The 21,275-nt window shown below is 42.0% G+C and overlaps 2 protein-coding genes across 3 annotated transcripts; both read right to left on the reverse strand.

Annotated features, from left to right (window-relative positions):
- Positions 1 to 3,800: 3,800 nt before the first annotated feature.
- On the reverse strand, positions 3,801 to 6,557 carry LOC308467055 (uncharacterized protein). 2 transcript variants are annotated; one of them, XM_080988435.1, is made up of 2 exons: positions 6,456 to 6,557; positions 3,801 to 6,204 (listed from the first exon to the last, which is right to left on the reverse strand). In XM_080988435.1, the coding sequence occupies exon 2, from the start codon at positions 6,199 to 6,201 to the stop codon at positions 4,036 to 4,038; it is 2,166 nt and encodes a 721-aa protein (XP_080844561.1). In that variant the 5' UTR covers positions 6,202 to 6,204; positions 6,456 to 6,557; the 3' UTR covers positions 3,801 to 4,035. The 2 variants fall into 2 exon arrangements, with proteins under 2 accessions (XP_080844561.1, XP_080844562.1); XM_080988436.1 differs by lacking the exon at positions 6,456 to 6,557 and adding an exon at positions 6,425 to 6,445.
- An 8,121-nt stretch (positions 6,558 to 14,678) lies between these two features.
- LOC308466630 (E3 ubiquitin-protein ligase Topors-like) lies at positions 14,679 to 19,444 on the reverse strand. Its single transcript, XM_080987525.1, has 2 exons — positions 19,279 to 19,444; positions 14,679 to 16,537 (listed from the first exon to the last, which is right to left on the reverse strand). The coding sequence occupies exon 2, from the start codon at positions 16,532 to 16,534 to the stop codon at positions 14,795 to 14,797; it is 1,740 nt and encodes a 579-aa protein (XP_080843651.1). The 5' UTR covers positions 16,535 to 16,537; positions 19,279 to 19,444; the 3' UTR covers positions 14,679 to 14,794.
- Positions 19,445 to 21,275: the final 1,831 nt, after the last annotated feature.

Here is a 21,275-nt window from a genome sequence, read left to right on the forward strand (position 1 = left end):
TTTTTTTTCCTTAAAAAGAAAAAAGAAGCTGCAGAGCTGAGCTGAAATCAGACAGCTTTATTTTATGTTTTTGTTAGCGGCATTAGTAGAAGAGAGAAAACCACTCAGCCTCGCACCCGGCAAAGTTGCATTTTGCAATTAATTTAGCGCAACAAGATAAGCTCTGTTCTTGTGTTCAGAGGCAAAGGGTGTAAAAGGGTGTAAAGTGGAGAGACATGAGTATGTGTGCATACCCTGCTATCAATGTCCTCTTATACACCAGCTCCACCACAGACCTTCCTGCAATCAGTATAAATCCCATCCCAGCAGCCCAAGACAACATGGATGCTATCAGGGCTTTATTTCAGCTGGAACTCACTGGAACTCAGGTACAGCACCTCTCAGGTGGGCACCATTGCCATTATAAGAGAACAAGGGAGTTCTGGCACCTCTTTTCCCAGAAAAAAATAGCATTGGTTGCAAAGTATTGAGCCTGGCACTGAAAACAGACATGCTGCCAGCCACAGAACTGTTATATCTCAAAGAGGGTTGTTTATTTGTTTGTTTATTTATGGGGCAGGAGGAATCATGTTAAGACCTTTCTTTTTTAAGAAAGAGAGCCAAGTTTGTATTTATTTTCCATAAATAATGCAAAAGTAGCATCAAATTCATTTACGGGAAGCCAATCCTCCCTCTAAACCGACTGTTAATCCTTTGGCACCTCTGAAAATAGCAAGTAAATCCCCTGTTTCCCAGTCACTTTACCTAATTAGCCAATCTACTTCTGAAATATATTTCTCTTAGCTGTCCTAATCCGCTAGTGGAACAGATGGTGAAGGTTTTATTTGAGGCTAATTATTCATTAAAATAATATGTGTTCATTTTGCTGAAATATTTTTATTTTTGTTGATTGCATGCAAGCTATCAAATCCATTAATAAATGAATAAGATTCTTAGCTGGGGTCTTAGATTGGTGTTTTTCAATCCAATTACATTTTACTTGATTTTGATTTTTTATGTACTATATTAATGCTTAATTTTTTTATTAAAAAAAATAGTAAGCTGCTTTGGATGTGGAGTGCGGCAGGGAGGTCAGTGCAATGCAAGCGAACTAGTAGAGCCATTCCAGTGCTCCTGCCCATGTGTTTGCACTGCAACTACCTCCTCACTACCTTGCCCCAAAGCAACAGTGGTCCACCTCCATTGTGCCTCCACAACAACTGGATAACTCCTTCTACTGAAATGATATCCATCAACAAAATCACATAGGACACCCCTGGCAATTAGAATGTAGTGGCTGAGGACAAATGGGACCATCTACTACAAGTGTGGTAGTTAATTTATATGACACATTGGCAGGAAAGTTGTGGGTATCACAGTATGGTGAGGTGTTTCCCCGCTCTGTGTGGGAGAATCAATGAAGTCCAGTCTGGGCATTCAATCTTCAAGTTATTAGAAATGCATAAGGGAGATGAGCACATTAGTTCCACTCCCTCAGTCTTTGTCCCTGCCAACACCCTTGAGATAGAGGGCTGAACATCTGCAGCAGAGGCACCAACTTCTGAGGAAGAATGGAGGGACTGACATCACATGCATGACATCGTGTGCATGGCATCCCGACATTGTGCACATGATGTCAGGATGTTGGAGAGCCAATGGTAGGAGCCAAACACATCAATAGCATGGTTTCAGTGGCCGCCAGCTCCTCTTGCTGCTGCCACCACCAGTGAGGAACTGCTTCCCCACTCCTTCCTCTCTGTGGCAGGAGGAGGAGGAGAAGGAGCTGGCCACTGAAGCCGCACTGGTCCCAGCTCCATTCTTGGCCTCCTCTGCCTCCTTTGATCATTGGGGGGACTGGCTCCCTCCCAAAAATATTGGGGTGCCCCAAAAAGGACTCAGCCTCTAGGACAGCGGTTCTCAACCTGTGGGTCCCCAGATGTTGTTGGACTACAACTCCCATCATCCCTGACCACTGGTCATGCTGGCTAGGAATGATGGGAGTTGTAGTCCAACAACATCTGGGGACCCACAGGTTGAGAAACACTGCTCTAGGAGATAGTGTCCTTGACCTGTAGCAAGGGGCTATCTGTAGCAAGGGTGATTGGTGGTGGAAGTAGACTCACCTCTACTCTCCCTTTCATCTCTTGAGCCTTGAACGTCTGAAGAGGACTCCAGAAGGAGGAGTTTCTAGCTTTGTCACCTTGGTTTGAATACTTTAGCAACAGGGAGTTTAATATAAAGTTCATTGAGATGGAGGGCCATTGAAGTGAGAAAATGTTTACATGTCAAATGGACTGCTACAAATAAGCCTTTAATTTAAAATTAAAGTAGTAGCTGTTAAAAGTTAATTACAGATGATTAAGAAAAGCACATTAGTTAGCAGAGGAACTATGCTGAATCCTGCTCTCCTTACTGTTATCTCAGAATTACACAGGGAATAAAGTGAACATTTCTTGATTAAAAATTGATGGGTTTAATGATAATGCTCGAAAAGAAACCGCCAATCGCTAATTCGAATTATATGCATCATGAGAAGTAGTTATCAAAATCCACAAAGTTCTGTTCTCATAAACATTCTGCTTGAAATCAGCCTAACTCAGGCGAATGGAGCAAACTCCACTTTAGGGTGGAAACAGTTGACAAGGAAACATCATGGTGCCTACATTACAAAGGAACATAGGAAGCTGCCTTCTGCTTGATCAATCTGGTGCAGTCCTGTCCACATTGATTGACAGGGTCTCTCCAGGATTTTAGACTGAATCTCCCCACCCCCATCTCTACCTTCAAATGCTAGAAATTGAAAGTGGGACCTTTGGCAGTTTCCCCAAAATACAACTTTAAGTGAAAGCTATCACAACATGAAGATATGGGTACCTTTGGCTTTCAGCCACATGATAAACTCACCCCAGCAATACAACCCATGCCACTTTTGCTGAATGGGAAAATGATGGAATACCCTTGCTGAGTGCTAAGCAGTAACACAGCTGCTTCTCTGACTCCTTGCACCCAGCGTGTGCCTCTGTATTCAGAGTTATTTGTTTTCTGCATATGGAAGTTCCACTTAGCTTTGGTGGGTGTGAACCATGGTAGCAAAGTGGAACTTTTATATCTACAGGAGAAAACACACTTGTGACTATCAGGTTTGGGGGACAAAAGCCATCCATTCTTTGCAAGCTTCCCCTGTGATCTGGTTGGCTGCTCCTGGAAACAGAATGCTTAAAGATAGGAACAACAGGTCCAAGAGCCAAATATGGCCCTCCACACCTCTCAATCAGGCCCTCAGAATTCACCCCAGGCCACGCCTCTCACTGACCCTGCTTTGCCACACAAATGCTTTTGTCCGGATGGAATGTTTCCTTGAACTTTGATAATGCCTCTTGCTTGCCTGGAAGCCTGGAAGATAGAGAGGGGTGTCCAATACAGCCTACTGTATACAAGCAAAATTCTGTATTCATTGCTCCACCCACTTTTCCTCTGGTTCCACCCACCAGTGACATGTGACCCCCAGAAGACCACTCAGCCCAAAGTGTGGAACATAGAAGGGATGGAAAGGTGGATGACCCCATGTTCCCCTCCTGTGATTCCAAGTCACAAATGATTAGAGGGCCAGAGACTGCCCCACTACGAGGAAGACCCTTTTCCAAGAAAACTTGAGCCTAACACTTTCCAAATGGAGTACAATTGACAGTTTTAAGCAAGCATATGTTCATTGCAATTTAATTTGATATTTTTGTTTTATGTGTGGTTTATTTAAAAAAAATTATCTGCCCCCAAACCCTGAGAAGGTTTGTGATGGACATGGAACAACATGCACACATGAGTACATATATATGAGACATTTATTTTGTTCCAATAAGGCAAGATTCACACTTGGAGAATAACAACACATTGTTTTCCGTTTAGGCTTCTCTTTTCTGCCTCTCTTTTAATGAGGCTGTTGCCTCCCACTATTTTATGTATTTGTCCTTGTTAATGTTCAGCTGTTACTTCTGCAGCCTTCCCTTTAAAGCTTTCTTTTGGGCTATTGGTGTTGCCCTGAGATCTGCAAAGATGCCTTTAGCTATTCAGATCCTTTGGGAAATACTTTGGCCCTCCCCTTGAATGGGAAGACTCCACGTGATGCAATTTGTGCCTCCTTTTCCCGCCAAGTTTATCGTAGGGCCCTCTCTCCTGCCCTACTACAGCAAACCTGCCTCTGGGTCTTCCTGCACTCCTGCATCTCTCTGAACAATCATACCAGCCTTTAGTGAAACTTTCTTGAGAGATTCTGCGTTCTGGAGGAAAATATGATCTCTCTCTGGAGCTCGGCAGGAAGGTTTGACTGTATACTCTGGCTGGCACACCCTTGCAATACAATGGGTCATCGTACCTGTATCTCTCACAGTCTTGTCTATAGTAAAGGTATCTCCAGCCTGGCTCACTGGGGACCCTGTTTCTCAAATAATCATAGTCTTTGCTCCTTTGTTTTCTAAAGTGAGTTGAACTCTGAGACTTGGACTTGCTTATGTCTCTAGCCACAAAGCCCTCGCTTCTTAATGGCAGGCTGTTCCTTAATAGTAAGCTCATATCTCTTGATTTGGACTTTCTGGGCTCTCTTCTAAGCCTCTTGTCCCTGGAATAGTTTGAATGGTGCCTTCCTTCATGTGGATGCCTTGCTCTTCCTCTTCCTCCATGTTTTTCCTTGGGGGAAGAATAGCCTTCTTCAAAATTGTATTCCATATCCCTCAAAGTGCACTTTTTAAAGATACCCTTTCGGCCTGGAGACAATGTTGCATGCCTCTCTGAAGATGAGCTTTTTGAGTGACCTATGGGGAAATCCAGATCTTTCCATTTGGTTGCTTCTTCCTTTGCAGAGTTGTGCACAGCCACCAGGCTAACAACATCATCATCATTAAAGCTAAATGCATTGTAATCTCCAGATCCTAAGACATTTGGAGAATTCTTAGAGACTTCAGTGTGCTTTGAGTTTTGGGTGTGGACAGGACGCAGTTCCCCTATACCCTCATCTTCCTCTTTGCATTGATGATACTGGGGGTGAGATAATGATCCAACTTGTTGTGTTTTTTTACCGATCTTGATCTTCATAAAGCTGTCTGGTGTCCGTCTCCCTTTTTCGGTATCACTGTTGGACAAGTCCTCCAAATCATTTCCTTCATCATTCGTTTGGGATATTCCGTCTGTTCCAGCAAATGCATCAGTTAGATCTTTCTGTGAAGTAGAGTGCAAGCATCCTATGTTCCTGTCCTCTACTTCACCATCAGTTTTGGGTGCCTCTTCATTATCATGCTCAACATCTGAAGATGCGGAAGAGACGGAAGAGTTAGAATCTTCCTGCGTGAAAGCAGGACAGGCATATGAGGCATTCCAGTCGTACTTCTTCAAGTTGAAGGGGGACTGCACAAAACTGATGAACTCATGCAGGAAGTGGACTGTGAATTGACGCAAGTGAGGCCGTAGCAGGTCCTCAAAGTCCTTGCTCTGCAGATCATGCTGAGTCATGTTGTTGAGGATAAAGTTCAGTAAGGTATGAATCAGTGGCCTCTGATTGCCACACAAGACTTTTAATTCTCGTTTCAGCCATGGAATCAATCTGTCAAAGCACCTTGGGTTTCTTCTGAATAATTCTGCTGAAGGAGTTCGGTTGAACTCTGGATTTTTAGTGGTTTGGACCTGGATGCCAGCACGGTATAGAGCTTTCCTGAAATGAATTACAGCTTGGGTTTTAAATTTCCCAAGGCTGATGACTTCTATATTAGCGTCTTTCTTTGTGACTGTGAACTGTTTCATGAGCTGGTAAAGATCCTTCTCTCTCTGAGACTGTGTTCCTTTAACTTCCTCATCCAATATGCCATTGTCAGGGGGCGATGCAGGTCTTTGGGTGGAAGCTGATGTGTGACCTTCCCCACAACCAGAAAGGGAGGGGCCCTTCAAAGGCAGAACATATTCACACAATGCACCTCTGGTGTTTACAGTGTGGAAGAAAGAATAGAAATGCTCCTTGCACAGTGGGCATATCACTTTCTTCCTTGACCACTTCTGGATACAGTCAAAGCAGAACCTGTGATTGCAAGGGTTCAAGTAAGTTGGGTCTCGGATTCTTTCCAAGCACATGGCACATTTTGAGTTTTTAGCTGTATCTGTTGGCATTCTCCTACCTAAAGAACCCCCACTTGAGGGTCTAAGGCCAGTTCTTGGCTTACATTCCTTATTCGGGGGTCTCATGATCTGAAAGAAAGCACACAGAAGACTTAACATAGGCAGCAGAACACATACTCCCCCTACCGTAGAAACCTGATCGTTCCCCAATGCTATTGGAACCTAGACTAAGGAATAAATTGGGCTGGATCAAAAATAAATGAGGGTAAAAATGGAAAGCATCGGGTTGGAGAATGCTGCTTTGCACTAAGCAAGTCAAAAAAATGCACTTCTTCCCTATATCCCCCACCTTCCATTGCCCCCACTTCACTTCTGCTCACCTCTTCCAAGTTATTATTTCTAAGAATGTACTTGGTTTCAGCTGATTGTTCTCTTTCCCATGGAGACAACGTTCAATTCGAGTAAACAGAACACACTGAACGTTCTAGCTGTGAGCTCACTATGCAGGAAGACAAAGGATCCTTTTTTCAATCCTTGCATAAGACGGTGCTTATGAACTCATTGAAGGTGGTGGGCTTTAAACATCTGAACTATAAACAGAATTGTTTAACTTATTGCTAGCATGTTTGGGCCACAGCCAACCTGACACTCCTGCCATTGTGTTTGCACTGCACTAACCTTCATACAGCTTGCCAGTAAGCACCAGTAACTCAGGAGGTCAGGTGAACGCAGCCACTCCACTATGCCATCCACTACTGGAAGTCTTCATGCTTGAAGTGCCTGTTTTGTATTTCAGTTCTTGCCTGTGCCATGTTGCTTCAGACCCCAGGAGAGGTGATGCTGGTGCAGGAAAAGGTCATGACAATTGTGGGCTCCTTCCATCTGATCTTGGCCTTCCAGCGCTATCAAATAACTTAGGAAAGGAGCCCTTCTTCAGCAACTCTCATCTGCCTTGTTTTAGAAGGTTGTCTTGGAAGAAGGTGCCAATCTGTTACTCCTAGGGCCGAAAACTCCAAAGCTTGTCAGTTGGTTTAATTAAACATAACACCCTGTTTGCATTTGGTGAAAGTGGTTACTACTTAGCATACTGGCTCTCGGAGACAAGATCATTTTCCCCAAAATGTGCCTTCAACAGACTATTCCTGCTTCAGCTATGTTGGATATTCGTGATGCACCTGATTTCCCTCATAATAAGTAGGTTTAAGAAATACAGTCATCTGACTAAATTTCAAAGCTGCCATGGTTATTTGGGGACAGACCTTGTAACTTTAACTAACAACGATGCTTGTGGCATGCAGATCTTATGTCACCCTAAAATGAAACTTCTGGATTTGGGTTACAGTGTAGGTCCAAGTGTCTCAGCTGCAAAAAGTTGCTTAAAGCACAGGTTTCAGGAATAATTTGAAAAATCATTGGCCTCTCTCAGCACTCTAAAGTTAAGCATAAGTCCTCCTTTTGGGCCATTTGGGGGTGGGGTAAATGAAACTTTTCAAGGGGGAAGTTAAAGGGAGGGAAGAAGACATTTATCTGATATTTTTGAATATGGGTTGCTGCTTACCTTACTAAATCTTATGAGATAGCAGCACCCCACAAAATTAAATCCTATGCAGCTAGTAAGTGGAGAATTCAAACTTTTGGGTGCTGCTTTGGAAGCTCCTTCCTTGCAGCGGGGAGGAGTACGTTTCCACACACTATTCAAAATGTTGGTGCTGATGTTTAAAGCCCTAAGCAGCCTTGGCCCAGTATACCTGAAGGAGCATCTCCACCCCCACCATTAAGCCTGAAAACTGAGGTCCAGCTCCGAGGGCCTTCTGGCAGTTCCCTCACTGTGAGATGTGAGGTTACAGGGAACCAGGCAGAAGGCCTTCTTGCTGGTGGCGCCCACCCTGTGGAATGTCCTCCCATCAGATGTCAAGGAAATAAACAACTATCTGACTTTTAGAAGCCATCTGAAGGCAGCCCTGTTTAGGGAAGTTTCTAATGTTTGATGTTTTATTCTGTTTTTAATCTGTTGGGAGCCGCCCAGAGTGGCTGGGGAGACCCAGGCGGATGGGGGGGGAGTATAAACAAACAAACAAACAAACAAACAAACAAACAATTCTGCATGGGGAATCTGTGACTGTTCAGATGTTGCCTGGGTTCAGCTTCCATCAGCCCCAGCCAGCAGGGTCAATGGTCAGGGAAGCATTTTCAGGGTGATGAAAGGCCTCTGAAGAGGACCTTAAGATTCAGCAGGCAAACAGTAGGAAAAAGTAGGCAATCTTCCAGGTAATCTGGTCTCAAGCAATTTAAGGCTTTATAATCCATGGGTTAAAAGCAGCACTTTAAAAGCAGCACCCCTTCTTCCTCAGGTTTCATCCATTAGCAGATCTATTTTGATGAAAAGCTCTTTAGGGCTGGACCCTGTTTTTATTTTATTTCTGCAAAATATTGTGCAGCATACCAATTGTATTATGCATATATATGTGTACATTTGTACACGTATAGAACAGTGCTGGAGAGCCAACACGTTCAGTTGCCTTTTATACTCTGTGTTGCATGCAGAAGGTCCCAGGTTCAATTTCCAGCACCTCCAGGTCAGCTGGGAAAACGTGACATAAAACCAGTTTTGTATTTCCTTCCTAACCAAAGAAAATATATCTGCAATGACTATATCTAGCCATGGTTGTATGTAACCTCTAGGTCTAGAAGCAGCATGCTACACTATGGAATATCAGCTGGTGAGAGCAGCAACGTAATAGGTTCATTGCCTTCTTCTGCTTTTGGGCTTCCTTTGGGAATCTGGTTGACTGCTGTGAGATATATAGGATGCTGGAGTATTCAGATTGAGGGTCTGACCCACCAGAACACGTATTTTATTCCTAGAAACAACTGCACACAGTCTTCTTCTTCTTCTTCTTCTTCTTCTTCTTCTTCTTCTTCTTCTTCTTCTTTCTTCTTTGGCGATCACTCGTAGCCAGTAAGATTGTCTTCCATAAACACGGTTTTAACAATGAGTCTGTAAGTGACTGTGGAGGCCAATTCTGGACCCACATGTCCTTCCACAGTGGGGACATTGGTTCCCGGGCGGGAGTTGATCATGGTGTGGATTTGCCAAGCATGCCTTCCTTTTAGCATGTTTCTCCCTTGCATTCTGAGTTCAAGTGTCTTCAAAGTCCATTACACCTTTGGGAAAAGCTGTTCTCCAACTGGAGCGCTCACAGGCCAGTGTTTCCCAGTTGTTGGTGTTTATACTACATTTTTTTAGATTTGCCTTGAGACAGTTTTTAAACCTCTTTTGTTGACCACCAGCATTACGCTTTCCATTTTTAAGTTCAGGATAGAGTTGTTGTTTTGGAAGACAATCATAAGGCATCCACACAACATGACCAGTCCAACAAAGTAGATGTTGAAGAATCATTGCTTCAACACTTTGCTTCTTCCAGTACACTGATATTAGTTCTCCTGTCTTCCCAAGTGATGTGTAAGATTTTTCAGAGACACTGTTGATGCAATCTTTTGAGAAGTTGGAGATGGTATCTGTAAGTGGTCCATGTTTCACAAGCATACATTAAGGTTGGTAGTGCAATAGCTTTGTAAACAAGCATTTTGGTTTCCCTGTGAATGTCCTGGTCCTCAAACACTCTGCACTTCAATCAGGAGAAAGCCGCACTCGCAGAGCTCAGGCGATGCTGAATTTCGGTATCAGTGTTGACCCTTGTGTAAAGATAACTGCCTAGGTAGGAGAAGTGATCGACATTTTCCAATGTTACACCAGTGAGTTGGATTTGTGGCGCTGCAGAGGGGTTATTTTGCACTTGTTGGTGCAGCACTTTGGATGTTGGTTTTTTTGGATGTTGAGCGACAGGCCAAGCTTTTCGCAAGCTTCTGCGAAGATATTTAGGATGGTTTGAAGGTCACCCTCTGAGCGTGCACACACTACGTTGTCATCAGCATACTGAAGCTCTATGACGGAAGTTACAGTAACCTTACTCTTTGCTTTCAGCCTGCTCAGATTGAAGAGTTTTCCATCTGTTCAATATATGATTTCTACCCCAGTGGGGAGTTTCCCTTCGACAAAGTGTAGGATCATGGCAATGAAAATAATGAATAGAGTTGGAGCAATAACACAACCGTTTGGGGAACATTTAGGCTAACCTTTAAAAGAGCCACAAATGCAAAAGGAGCCTAAGCCAGCATTAAAACACTGGTCCATGCCAGGTTTTACTAAATTAAGGTGCTAGACTACAACTCCCATCATTATTGACCATTGGCCATGCTGGCTGGGGCTGATGGGAAAGGCATCTGAAGGACATCATGTTGTCTACACCCTACGAGTTTGTGCAGGGTAGATTGTTCCTGTCCAGTGTAGTTTCTGATGAACCCACACAAAACAGAGGGAGAGTAATAGTCTTGATTCCCTCACTGCAGGAAGCAAAGTTACAGGGAATCAGGCAGAGGACCTTCTCGGTAGTGGTGCCCGCCCTGTGGAACGCCCTCCCATCAGATGTCAAAGAAATAAACAACTATATGACAGTTAGAAGACATCTGAAGGCAGCCCTGTTTAGGGAAGTTTTTAATGACTGGTGTTTTAATGTACAGTGGTACCTCAGGTTAAGTACTTAATTCATTCCGGAGATCCGTACTTAACCTGAAACTGTTCTTAACCTGAAGCACCACTTTAGCTAATGGGGCCTCCTGCTACTGTTGCGCCACCGGAGCCCGATTTCTGTTCTCATCCTGAAGCAAAGTTCTTAACCTGAGTAGAAATCTGCCCAAAAACTTGCTCCGACCATAACGCCGTGAAGATGGAAATGAAACTTACAACAACTGGTCAATTTAGATGGAGGATGAATGACACCCTGTTTCGAGATGAAGAGATCCACATGAAGGCCCAAAAAACTTTAAAGGACTACTTTGAAATAAATCTAAAGGCCGATGTGGAAAAAAGAGTGATCTGGGACGCAAGCAAAGCTGTGATGCGAGGATTTCTGATTCAACAAAATTCAATAAAAAAGAGAAAGCAGAATGAGAAGAAGGAAAAGATTTTGGAAAAGATAAAAGAAGGAGAGAAAAAATTAAGATCAAAACCAAAGTCCCAGGAGATTTTGAGAGAGATTAAGTTATATCAAACACAATATATGGAATTGATGAATCAAGAGATTGAGAGGAAGATAAAGCAAATGAAACAAAAGACATTTGAATCGGCAGATAAATGTGGCAAACTTCTGGCTTGGCAACTGAAGAAAAGGCAGAAATTAAATACAGTTACAAGCCTAGAAGTGGATGGAAAGAATATATCTAAACCTAACGAGATTAGAAATTGTTTTTTGAGCTATTTTAAAAAACTATACTCTCAAGGGCCACAAAATGAAAAGGACATAGATGAATTCCTTAATAAATATGGATTACAAAAAATCTCTCATCAAAGTAAGGTGGATTTAAACCAGAGAATAACAGAACAAGAGATAGAGGGTGCCATTCAGGACATGCAACTGGGCAAATCTCCAGGATCAGATGGACTGACTTCCAGATATTACAAAGCCTTGAAGGAGTGGTTGGTTCAACCGTTAAAGGAAGTCTGTAACGAGATTTTAGAGGGGAAAAAGGCACCAGAGTCGTGGAAAGAAGCTTATATTACACTCATACCAAAGACAGAGACTGAAAAGACTCAACTTAAGAACTACCGCCCAATATCATTACTCAATGTGGATTATAAAATTTTTGCAGACATTTTGGCAAAAAGATTTAAAAGAGTGTTGATGGAGAAGATTCACAAGGACCAAGCAGGCTTTCTCCCAAAAAGGCATTTATCAGACAATGTAAGGAATATAATAGACATTTTGGAACTACTAGAGGTGAACTTAAACACTAAAGCAGTGTTGATCTTTGTGGACGCGGAGAAAGCCTTTGACAATATTTCTTGGAGTTTTATGAAAAAGAATCTTCATGGGATGGGGGTAGGTCAAGGTTTTGAGAACGGTATGGGTGCGATATATTCTGAACAAAAAGCTAAGCTGATTGTAAATAATGTGATAACTGAGGAACTTAAGATAGAAAAAGGAACACGACAGGGGTGCCCAATTTCCCCATTGCTTTTCATTTCTGTTCTGGAGGTGTTGCTAAATATGATTAGAAATGACCAGCAGGTTAAAGGTGTACAGGTCGGAGCCAAACATTACAAGTTAAGGGCCTTTGCAGATGACTTAGTATTGACCTTACAAGAGCCAGACACTAGTACGAAAAGGGTGTTGGAGATAATTCAACAATTTGGCCAGGTAGCCGGATTTAAATTGAACAAACAGAAGACTAAAGTCTTAGAAAAAAATCTAACAGTCATGGAGAAGGAGAAATTTCAAGAAGAGACAGGTTTGACAGTGGTTAAGAAGGTGAAATACCTAGGGGTTTACTTGACATCTAAAAATTTGAACTTGTATAAAGACAATTATGAAAAGTGTTGGTCAGAAATTAAAAAAGATCTAGAAATATGGTCAAATTTGAAATTGTCAATGTTAGGCCGGATTGCAGTTATTAAGATGAATGTATTGCCTAGAATGTTATTTTTGTTTCAAACTTTGCAGATTCTTGACAAGATGGACTGTTTCAAGAGGTGGCAGAAAGACATTGCGAAATTTGTCTGGCAGGGCAAAAAGCCCAGAATAAAATTTAAAGTACTTACAGATGTAAAAGAAAGAGGGGGATTTGCCCTGCCGGACTTAAAACTGTATTATGAAGCAGCAGCGTTTTGCTGGCTGAAAGAGTGGATGCTCCTCGAGAACACAGATATCTTGGATTTAGAAGGTTTCAATAATACATGTGGTTGGCATGCATATCTATGGTATGATAAAATCAAAGTGCATAGGGCCTTTAAAAATCACATTGTCAGGAAAGCGTTATTTAATGTTTGGATAAGATATAAAGACTTGTTGGAAAACAAAACCCCTAGATGGTTGTCACCCTTGGAGGCTAAGGCATTGAAGAAACTCAATATGGAGGCCGAATGGCCAAAGTATTGGGAAATCTTGGAACAAGATGGAGACAAATTGAAATTACAGAGTCATGAGAAATTGAAACCTAAAGTACGAGACTGGCTCCATTATTATCAAATAATGGAGGTCTACAAACAAGATAGGAAAATTGGCTTCCAGGTGGAGAAATCAAAATTAGAAACTGAATTGTTAGAACCCAATACCAAGAATTTATCAAGAATGTATAATTTGCTGCTGAAATGGAATACACAAGATGAAATAGTTAAATCGGCTATGATTAAGTGGGCACAGGACATTGGTCATAACATTATGTTCGCTGACTGGGAATGGTTGTGGAACACCGGTATAAAATTTACGGCATGTAATGCCTTAAAGGAAAATATTATGAAAATGATCTATAGGTGGTACATGACCCCAGTCAAGCTAGCAAAAAATTATCATTTGCCTGATAATAAGTGCTGGAAGTGTAAAGAAACTGAAGGTACTTTCTATCACCTTTGGTGGACGTGCCCGAAGATTAAGGCTTTCTGGGAAATGATATATAACGAAATGAAAAAGGTACTTAAATGTACTTTCCCGAAGAAACCAGAAGCCTTTCTCTTGGGCATTGTCGGCCAATTGGTGTCAAAGAAAGATAGAATCTTTTTTATGTATGCTACGACAGCAGCAAGAATACTCATCGCAAAGTATTGGAAGACACAAGACCTACCCACTCTGGAAGAATGGCAGATAAAAGTGATAGACTATATGACACTGGCTGAGATGACTGGCAGAATCCGCGACCAGGGGAAGGAGACGGCGGAAGAAGAATGGAAGAAATTTAAAATCTATCTTAAGGACTATTATAAACTTGATGAATGTTAGAATGTCGAGGTTTTGAGAAAGAAAGGGTTACAGCGATATAAGATTAGACTGAAGGAAAGATTAAAAAGACATATGTTTGACAGAACTATTTAGAAGTTGCTGGAAAATTTTGGACATTGGGATGCAGAAAGGGGAGGTATGGGGGAGTCCGAGAAAGAAGGTTTATGAAAAAAAAGGTTATGAAACTATACGTGTTTGTATGTTTTTTTTATATGTTTGTATTGTTTTAAAAATTTTGTAAAACCAATAAAAATTTATATATACAAAGTTCTTAACCTGAAGCACTATTTCTGGGTTAGCGGAGTCTGTAACCTGAAGCGTATGTATCCTGAAGTGTATGTAACCTGAGGTACCACCTTCTGTTGGAAGCTGTCCAGAGTAGCTGGGGAGGCCCAGTCAGATGGGTGGGGTAGAAATAAATTATTATTATTATTATTATTATTATTATTATTATTATTACTACTACTGTTAGAAAACATTTATAGAGTAATTTAATATAAATTGTTTATGCAGGGTTCATAATTCACCCCAAAATAGCTGTCCTCTGCTGTCCTTCAAAATAATTTGCTTGTGTGGTTTAAACATGATAGTAGCTCCTCTCTCTAATAAAACAAATAACTAATTAATGAAGATCCTGTCAAATTTCTATTCATTCTTTTTTGCTCCCTATACATTGTCTCCTGTAATTGTTTAGGTACCGGTAAGTATTTTGGTTATCAGTGTTTTGCTTCAGACTCAACACCAGATTTCTTTTATCATTCATTCAACTCATTTTTTTTTCATATATACGAATTTATTGGTTTGAGCATAACATGTATAACCCCATTAAGAGAACAACTTAACAAGTTCCCTTGTGGGTTATTGGACTGATTTTCCTGATGTGTAAATCAAGGTCTTCTGATAAATGAAAAAAATCCACCCTTCCTCTTGGTATCAGAACCACTTGGTGTGTCTTCTGCAGAGGAGTGCAGTTCTGTAGAGCTACCCTTTTCTTCATCTTCCCATGCCATCTGACCAGTGTCATTAGTTTCTCTTGTTTTCAACTCTATGTGCTCAATAACCAAAATGTCTTCTGCTTTGGGTTGAAGCACCTCAATAACAATGATCTCCTCTCCTTTATGATGGATCAGCTTGGTGCTTACCATGTCCTTTTGTTGTGATGGTGTCTGATCCATGCTATCTGCCTCTTGCTCTTGAGATGGAAGCTGCAAAGCATCAAACACTCGATTACTGCTAGCAGTCTGGCCAACATTAGAGATAGCTGTACTTGCACTATGAGTGCTGCCACCAAAGCTATGACTGTTTAAGGCATTCTGCTTGTTTACTGGCTCTTCTTCTTCATCAATATCATCTATAGTTTGATGTGCACTCTCCATACAATTGGGGATGGCTTTGCATAGCAATGGCATACTCTCTTCTATCTCATTGAGGACACGTTCGTGTAATGGGCAGTGCCTATTGTGTGACCCTAAATGTGCATCAGCTTGGAAAAATACGTGCATGTTGTCCTGACTTCTTACAAGTGCTCCATCTGAGGACCCAAAAGGAAGAAAAAACTCATCCAGAGTCTGGCTGGAACTGGAACTGGTTGCTCCTTGTATTTCGTCATCCCAAGTTCCTTCCTCATTACTTGTCACTGATTCTCTATCTTCCCCCTCATTCTCATCAGAGTCTTCCGTTTCCTCCTCCTCCTCCTCCTCCTCTTCTGAAGATGATGTAGTAAATGATGAATTGGACTGGAACCCATCATCATGGATAGGAAAGGGAATGTCATAAGTGGCTCTCCAGTCATAGGCCTTAATGTTGAAAGGGGAGCGAGCAAAATTGATGAATTCATGCAAGAAATGATTGGTGTAGTGGAGTAAATGAGGCTGCACAATGTCAGCAAAGGCTTGGCTGTCCAGATCAAAGATAGTTATGTTGTTCAATATGATATGCTGTATGTTGTTGATCAAGGATGCATGTGTACCACAGAGCACTCTCAGTTCACGCTTCAACCAGGGAACCAACCTGTTAAGACGGACAGGGTTCCTGTGGAAAAAATCAGCTGATATATCCCTATAAAAACCTCCACTCTGGACGTTCCTGACACGTGCTCCAGACCGATAAAGGCCCCTCCTGAACTTAATTGTAACCTGCTCTCGGATTTGCCCAAGGGAGATGCCTCCTGGATGGGATGACCTCCTTATTCCAAGCTGTCTCATCAGCTCATCAAGTGTTCTCATCCTACCTTCGGAGTATCCTTCATACAAGATCCCATTGTCTGGCAGCGACTCAGGTCGGTGATCAATTGCTGACCTCTCCCCACACAGGCCATAGGATGCATTTTCAAAGGGAATAATGTACTCTTCAAAATCAGTGTCGGAATTTATGGTGTGAAAGAAAGAGTGGAAATGTTGTTTACAGAGTGGGCATTCTGCTTTCCTTTCTGACCACTCCAGGATGCAAACAAAACAGAATCTATGGAAGCAGGGATTTAAGAAGGCCACGTTCCTTATTCTTTCCAGGCAGATAGGACACCTTGAGTCAGAAGGTCCATCTGTTCCTTGGGCACTGTTCTCATTCCCTGAGCCATTCACAGATGAAAAGCTGTTGTCAGAAGTAGGCTCTTCACTGGATGATGCCATAATCTAATAAATAAGGAGAAAAAGATGAGCTCAGGCAATCAAAAAAAGAGAAAGTCATTGAGAAAACTGTCCCTTAATCAAAAATTGACACAGGACCTAATTATGAAGAAATGTGCTATTTTGGTTTTATTTTTTTGTGATGGATTCAACAATAAAGCAATAAAACTGATCTGAATTGAAATGGTGCTATCTCTTGCACTTTTACGATGCTTTTTCAAACTCAAATAAAATGCAACTCCATCAGGCAATTTAGTCTCATATATTGACTTCTGATGTCATAGCACAAGTAGCCATTTGCTCTGCTAAAGGTAGGGATAGGGGAAGCCCTTCATGTGATATTGGCCTACAACTCCCATCATCCCTGAGCATTGGCTATGCTGGTTGGGGTTGAGTTGGGAATTGGAGTCTAGCAACATTTAGAAGGCCACTCTGCCTCGCCCACCATAAGGAATGACTCAGTTATTATCCGCATTAATTTTGAAGTGGAAAAATGCTTTATATTTGTTTACTTTAAAATTATACCTACATGGTATGGGGACTAGTGGCAGGACAACAAAAGTGGATTTTGCAAGTCCTTATAGCTGCCAAGAGACTTATGCTTCAAGCATGGGAAGACAAACATGCACCATTTATTATGCAATGGTCTGATGGTCTTACCCAGGGGTAGGCAACCTAAGGCCCAGGGGCCGGATGTGGTCTTCTTAATCCAGCCCATGGACGTTCCAGGAATCAGAGTGTTTTTACATGAGTAGAAAGTGTCCTTTTATTTAAAATGCATCTCTGGGTTATTTGTGGAGCATAAGAATCCTTTCATCCCCCCCCCCCCAAAAAAAATATATTCCAGCCCACCACATGGTCTGAGGGATGGTGGACCAGCCCACAGCTGGAGAAGGTTGCTGACCCCTGGTCTTACCACTCACCTTTACAGTGGGATAGGAGAGCTGAAAAGAGACCCTTTGGTTTCATATAGTACATGAGTAGATGATTCTAAAAAGTCCAGAACACAAATTTTCACTGCCCTCTAGCAGCTATGGTGGCTCATTTACCAGAAGTAATGTATTTAGTGTTAACTCTGGACATTTATACTCAATATTGACCAAACTAAGCCTCCTAGTTGCTAGAGGGCTGTGGAAATTTGTGTCCTGGGCTTTTTAGACTTGTCTACCCATGTACAATTTGAATATGGCACATTGGTTTCCAGATGCAAAATATATCGGCATTATTTCTAGCTCTTCTATCCTACTATTACTACATTTTAACATATTTCTTAAAAATTATCGATTTAATCTGGATATCTGTCAGAACATTTGGATGGCATATATTGACATAGGTTTAAACTGAGATGGATACATTGGTGGCATTGTCTTATTAATGTGAGCTGATGTGTGTTTTCCTCGGATTTCATTCCCCTCTTCCTTCTTGTTAAACTTGCTATAAAAACTAATTATTTGTTATTTATTTAATTGATTCACAGAACCTTTGCCTCTCTTCTCAAAGCATAACATAAGACCCCGAATCATATGATCCATACCAGAGAATGGCTGCCACTGGAAAGTACTCAAAATGGAGACAGGTAATAATTACCAGCTGTGCAGTACAGTTTTTATCATGCCACTGAAACTGAATATAATTGGCCATTTGCAGTGGTCTTATTCCACCAGCCAATTCACAAAAAGCTCACCATGCACCAGTTGCAATGATATTACTGGAACCAATAGATTTCAATTTCACTTTCTTTACATTCACAGACCTGAACTTTCAAGGGGGTATCCAATATGCTCTGTCAACCAAAAGGAGGTGATGTGAATAGGCAGTTGTCATGCTTGGGAACTAGGGCTATATCTTGTTAAAAGGAACAGATCTGTAGCTTGGGAATACTCCTTGATTCAAAGCTGCTGCTGGAGGTCCAGGCAGTGGCGGAGAAACCCTCTCTGGCACCCAGGGCAGGACGCCGAGGGGCGGAACGAACCACCCGGCAGCGCATGCACGACGTCTGTACGGACTGCACACGCATGGCATCCTGTATGGACTGTGCATACATGGCAGCCTGTACAGTCACCGTGTGAGAGGCAGCCTGTACGGCTGGATGGCACGTGCAAGCAGCAGCCCGTACGGACAGCGCGCGAGTGGCAGCTCATACAGACTGCATACTCATGGCAGCCTGTACGGTCGCTGTGCAAGAGGCAGCTGTGAAGAGGCCATACGGATGCCCATATGGCTGGTGTGCATGAGTGGCAGCCTGTACGGATGCCACGTGAGCGGAGCCCATACTGACTGTGTGTGCATCCTTGGCTGCTCTACAGCTGTGGGGAGGTAGTGGGCCATCTTGCCACCCGCCCATAGTGGTACCCGGGGTGGCCTGCCCCCTCCACACACACCCTCCATATGCCTCTGGGTCCAGGAAGTCTTGGTGATGAAGAGGGCTTATGCCCAGTTAGGGCTGGCTCACCAGATATGACCATTGCTCAATGAGCATGGCCTGGTGTCTAATAACATCTCCTTTGAATGACGGCATTCCTTTTTAAGCAAGACTATGCTTGGATGTGCTGCAAATGTGGGAATGAACTGAAAGACAAAGACTTGGCCAAGGCCACTTCAGATATTCAGGGCTGAGGCAACACTCATACAAGACCTTTCTTCCAATTTCACCTCTTTAACCACTTTAGTATACCAGTTCTTAGGATCACCAGATTCACAAAGAAAGACAGAGCTAAGTCCAACCAACGAGTCTGCAAAAGTCTTACCTAGAGATATGTGCTAAATTTTTGTTTCCTTCTTGCCTAGTATCTCTTTTTCACTCCACTCTGAGGTCGTCTCCAGCCTCCTTTTCTCCTCATGTCTCTGCCTTTCCCTTAAGGAGCCATGTCTCTTGAACAGCTTGGGATAAGCAACATTCTGGCAGGGAATTTTAATGATGTCATAATCATAGACTCAAAAAGGCCCAGCTCATAATGCTCCCTCTGCTGTTGGGCCTTACCTATGAAAAGATGACATCAAGCGGCTATTCTAGTTATGGTATCTTAAATGGTATCTTTGGTGTCATAAATCACCTTGAAATCTTTATGCTTTCAAAGAAAATTGGTAGATGAAAATAGGACACCTTTTCTTCAGGCAGTCATTCCATGGAACAGCCTAATATGCCTTTCCTCTGTGTAGACTTGATATTTCTAACCTCTGAACCTTGTTAGAAAAATTTATTTCTACTTGATCAAATTAATAATGGAATCACAAGAGAGGCATTTGAGAGGCAATGTACCTGCCACAGTCCTAATGAAACTCATATCTGCCTGGTTGCTTAAATTTAGACATTTTTATGCCATTTCATTATTAAAAGAATAAGATTCCAAAGCCAGAGCTTAATTTCTTCCTTAGTTCAATCAATTATGTTTATAATACCAAAAGAGTTAGTATTTGATAACTTTAGTCATTCAGATTAAAGAATTCTTTCAGCAATGACTCCATACAGGACACCAGGAAACCAGAGTTATTTACTTGTTTTATTAATGGAGGAAAGACCAACACTCAGTTTTAAGAAGTTGTGAAGTTCCACATGTCTTAAGGAAAATTCAGCTTGCAGAATTCATACAAAGAAACATACAAAGCCAAGCTTGTCTTCATTCTTCCACCCACTTTAGGTTTTCCCAACTTTTAAAGAAAAAATATTGATTCCTGAATGGGACTCCTGAGCCTGTAGCTCTCAGACGACTTTCATAACCCCAAAGCCATTCTTGAAGCCAGGGAGAACATACTATATGTACTGTAACAGCAGAGAAGGGATTTGGAAGAGAGCTCCCTAGACATCTGTCTGTTGGAACAGTCAACATAGAAGAACAACATCTGGATTCAAACATTATATTAAGCACATTACATGTGATGAACTGCATTGGTGTATAGCTCAACTATTTGTGTACACATGTACAGAGATTGCACACTTGTTAAAGGTAACATGTGAGCCCTCCTAGAAACTGGGATGAAACCAGCCAACACATGCAGCATGGAAATATTTTGTCCATCTCTACTTGTCAGCATAGGCTGAGGTGGGGGAGGGGAAACCCACAAGAATCTCAATTTAAAAGCTTAGCAATAAATGATTTGGCACCTCACATCATGCAAAAACCTGACACAGAAACCTGAAGTTGACTTTCACAACATGGGATGTGAGCAGAAGCACTGAAATGAAAAGCAATATGCTGGCGCCAGTGGAGCCTGGCAGTTTTTTTATTATCGCTGACTTTCAAACTGGTAGAGAATTTTGCCTACATGATGAAATGACAATTCAAAGCAAACTTTGGAATAGGGTATATTCAGACTCTGAGGTGAAACAAATCATGGGAATTTGAGCAAAGGCTATTTCCTGCCGCATGCAGAGTAAACATTTGAAACCATTAAAGGTTCACAAGCTGCCATTGATGGAGGAACCATCAAAGTACATGGCAAGTGAAAGAATAATCTCAGCTGCCCTACTTTCCCCCAAGGTGACCGAAAGGCCACCAATCAATATTTGATGGTATTTGACAATAAAGATGCAATATTTGAAAGTATGTGATGTAGAATATATAGCACTTGACATACTGTTGTTGTTGTTGTTGTTGGCAATGGGACAACAGCAATTGATGCTGTTGTGTGGAGACAATGGGAGGCATGTTGTATTGCACGTGGGGCAGATGAAGGTGTCCGATTTTACTGCTACAGGTCCTCCTAGCAGTCATTCCTCCTCTGGTCACAGCTGTGGATACACAAC

This window comes from Podarcis pityusensis (assembly GCF_964106645.2).
Source record: "Podarcis pityusensis genome assembly, chromosome: 17".
In the NCBI taxonomy this organism is placed as follows: domain Eukaryota; kingdom Metazoa; phylum Chordata; class Lepidosauria; order Squamata; family Lacertidae; genus Podarcis; species Podarcis pityusensis.

Excerpts from the sequence above, each read along its gene's own strand:
- LOC308466630 (XM_080987525.1), bottom strand. The coding sequence starts at position 16,534 with ATGGCATCATCCAGTGAAGAGCCTACTTCTGACAACAGCTTTTCATCT.
- LOC308467055 (XM_080988435.1), bottom strand. The coding sequence starts at position 6,201 with ATGAGACCCCCGAATAAGGAATGTAAGCCAAGAACTGGCCTTAGACCC.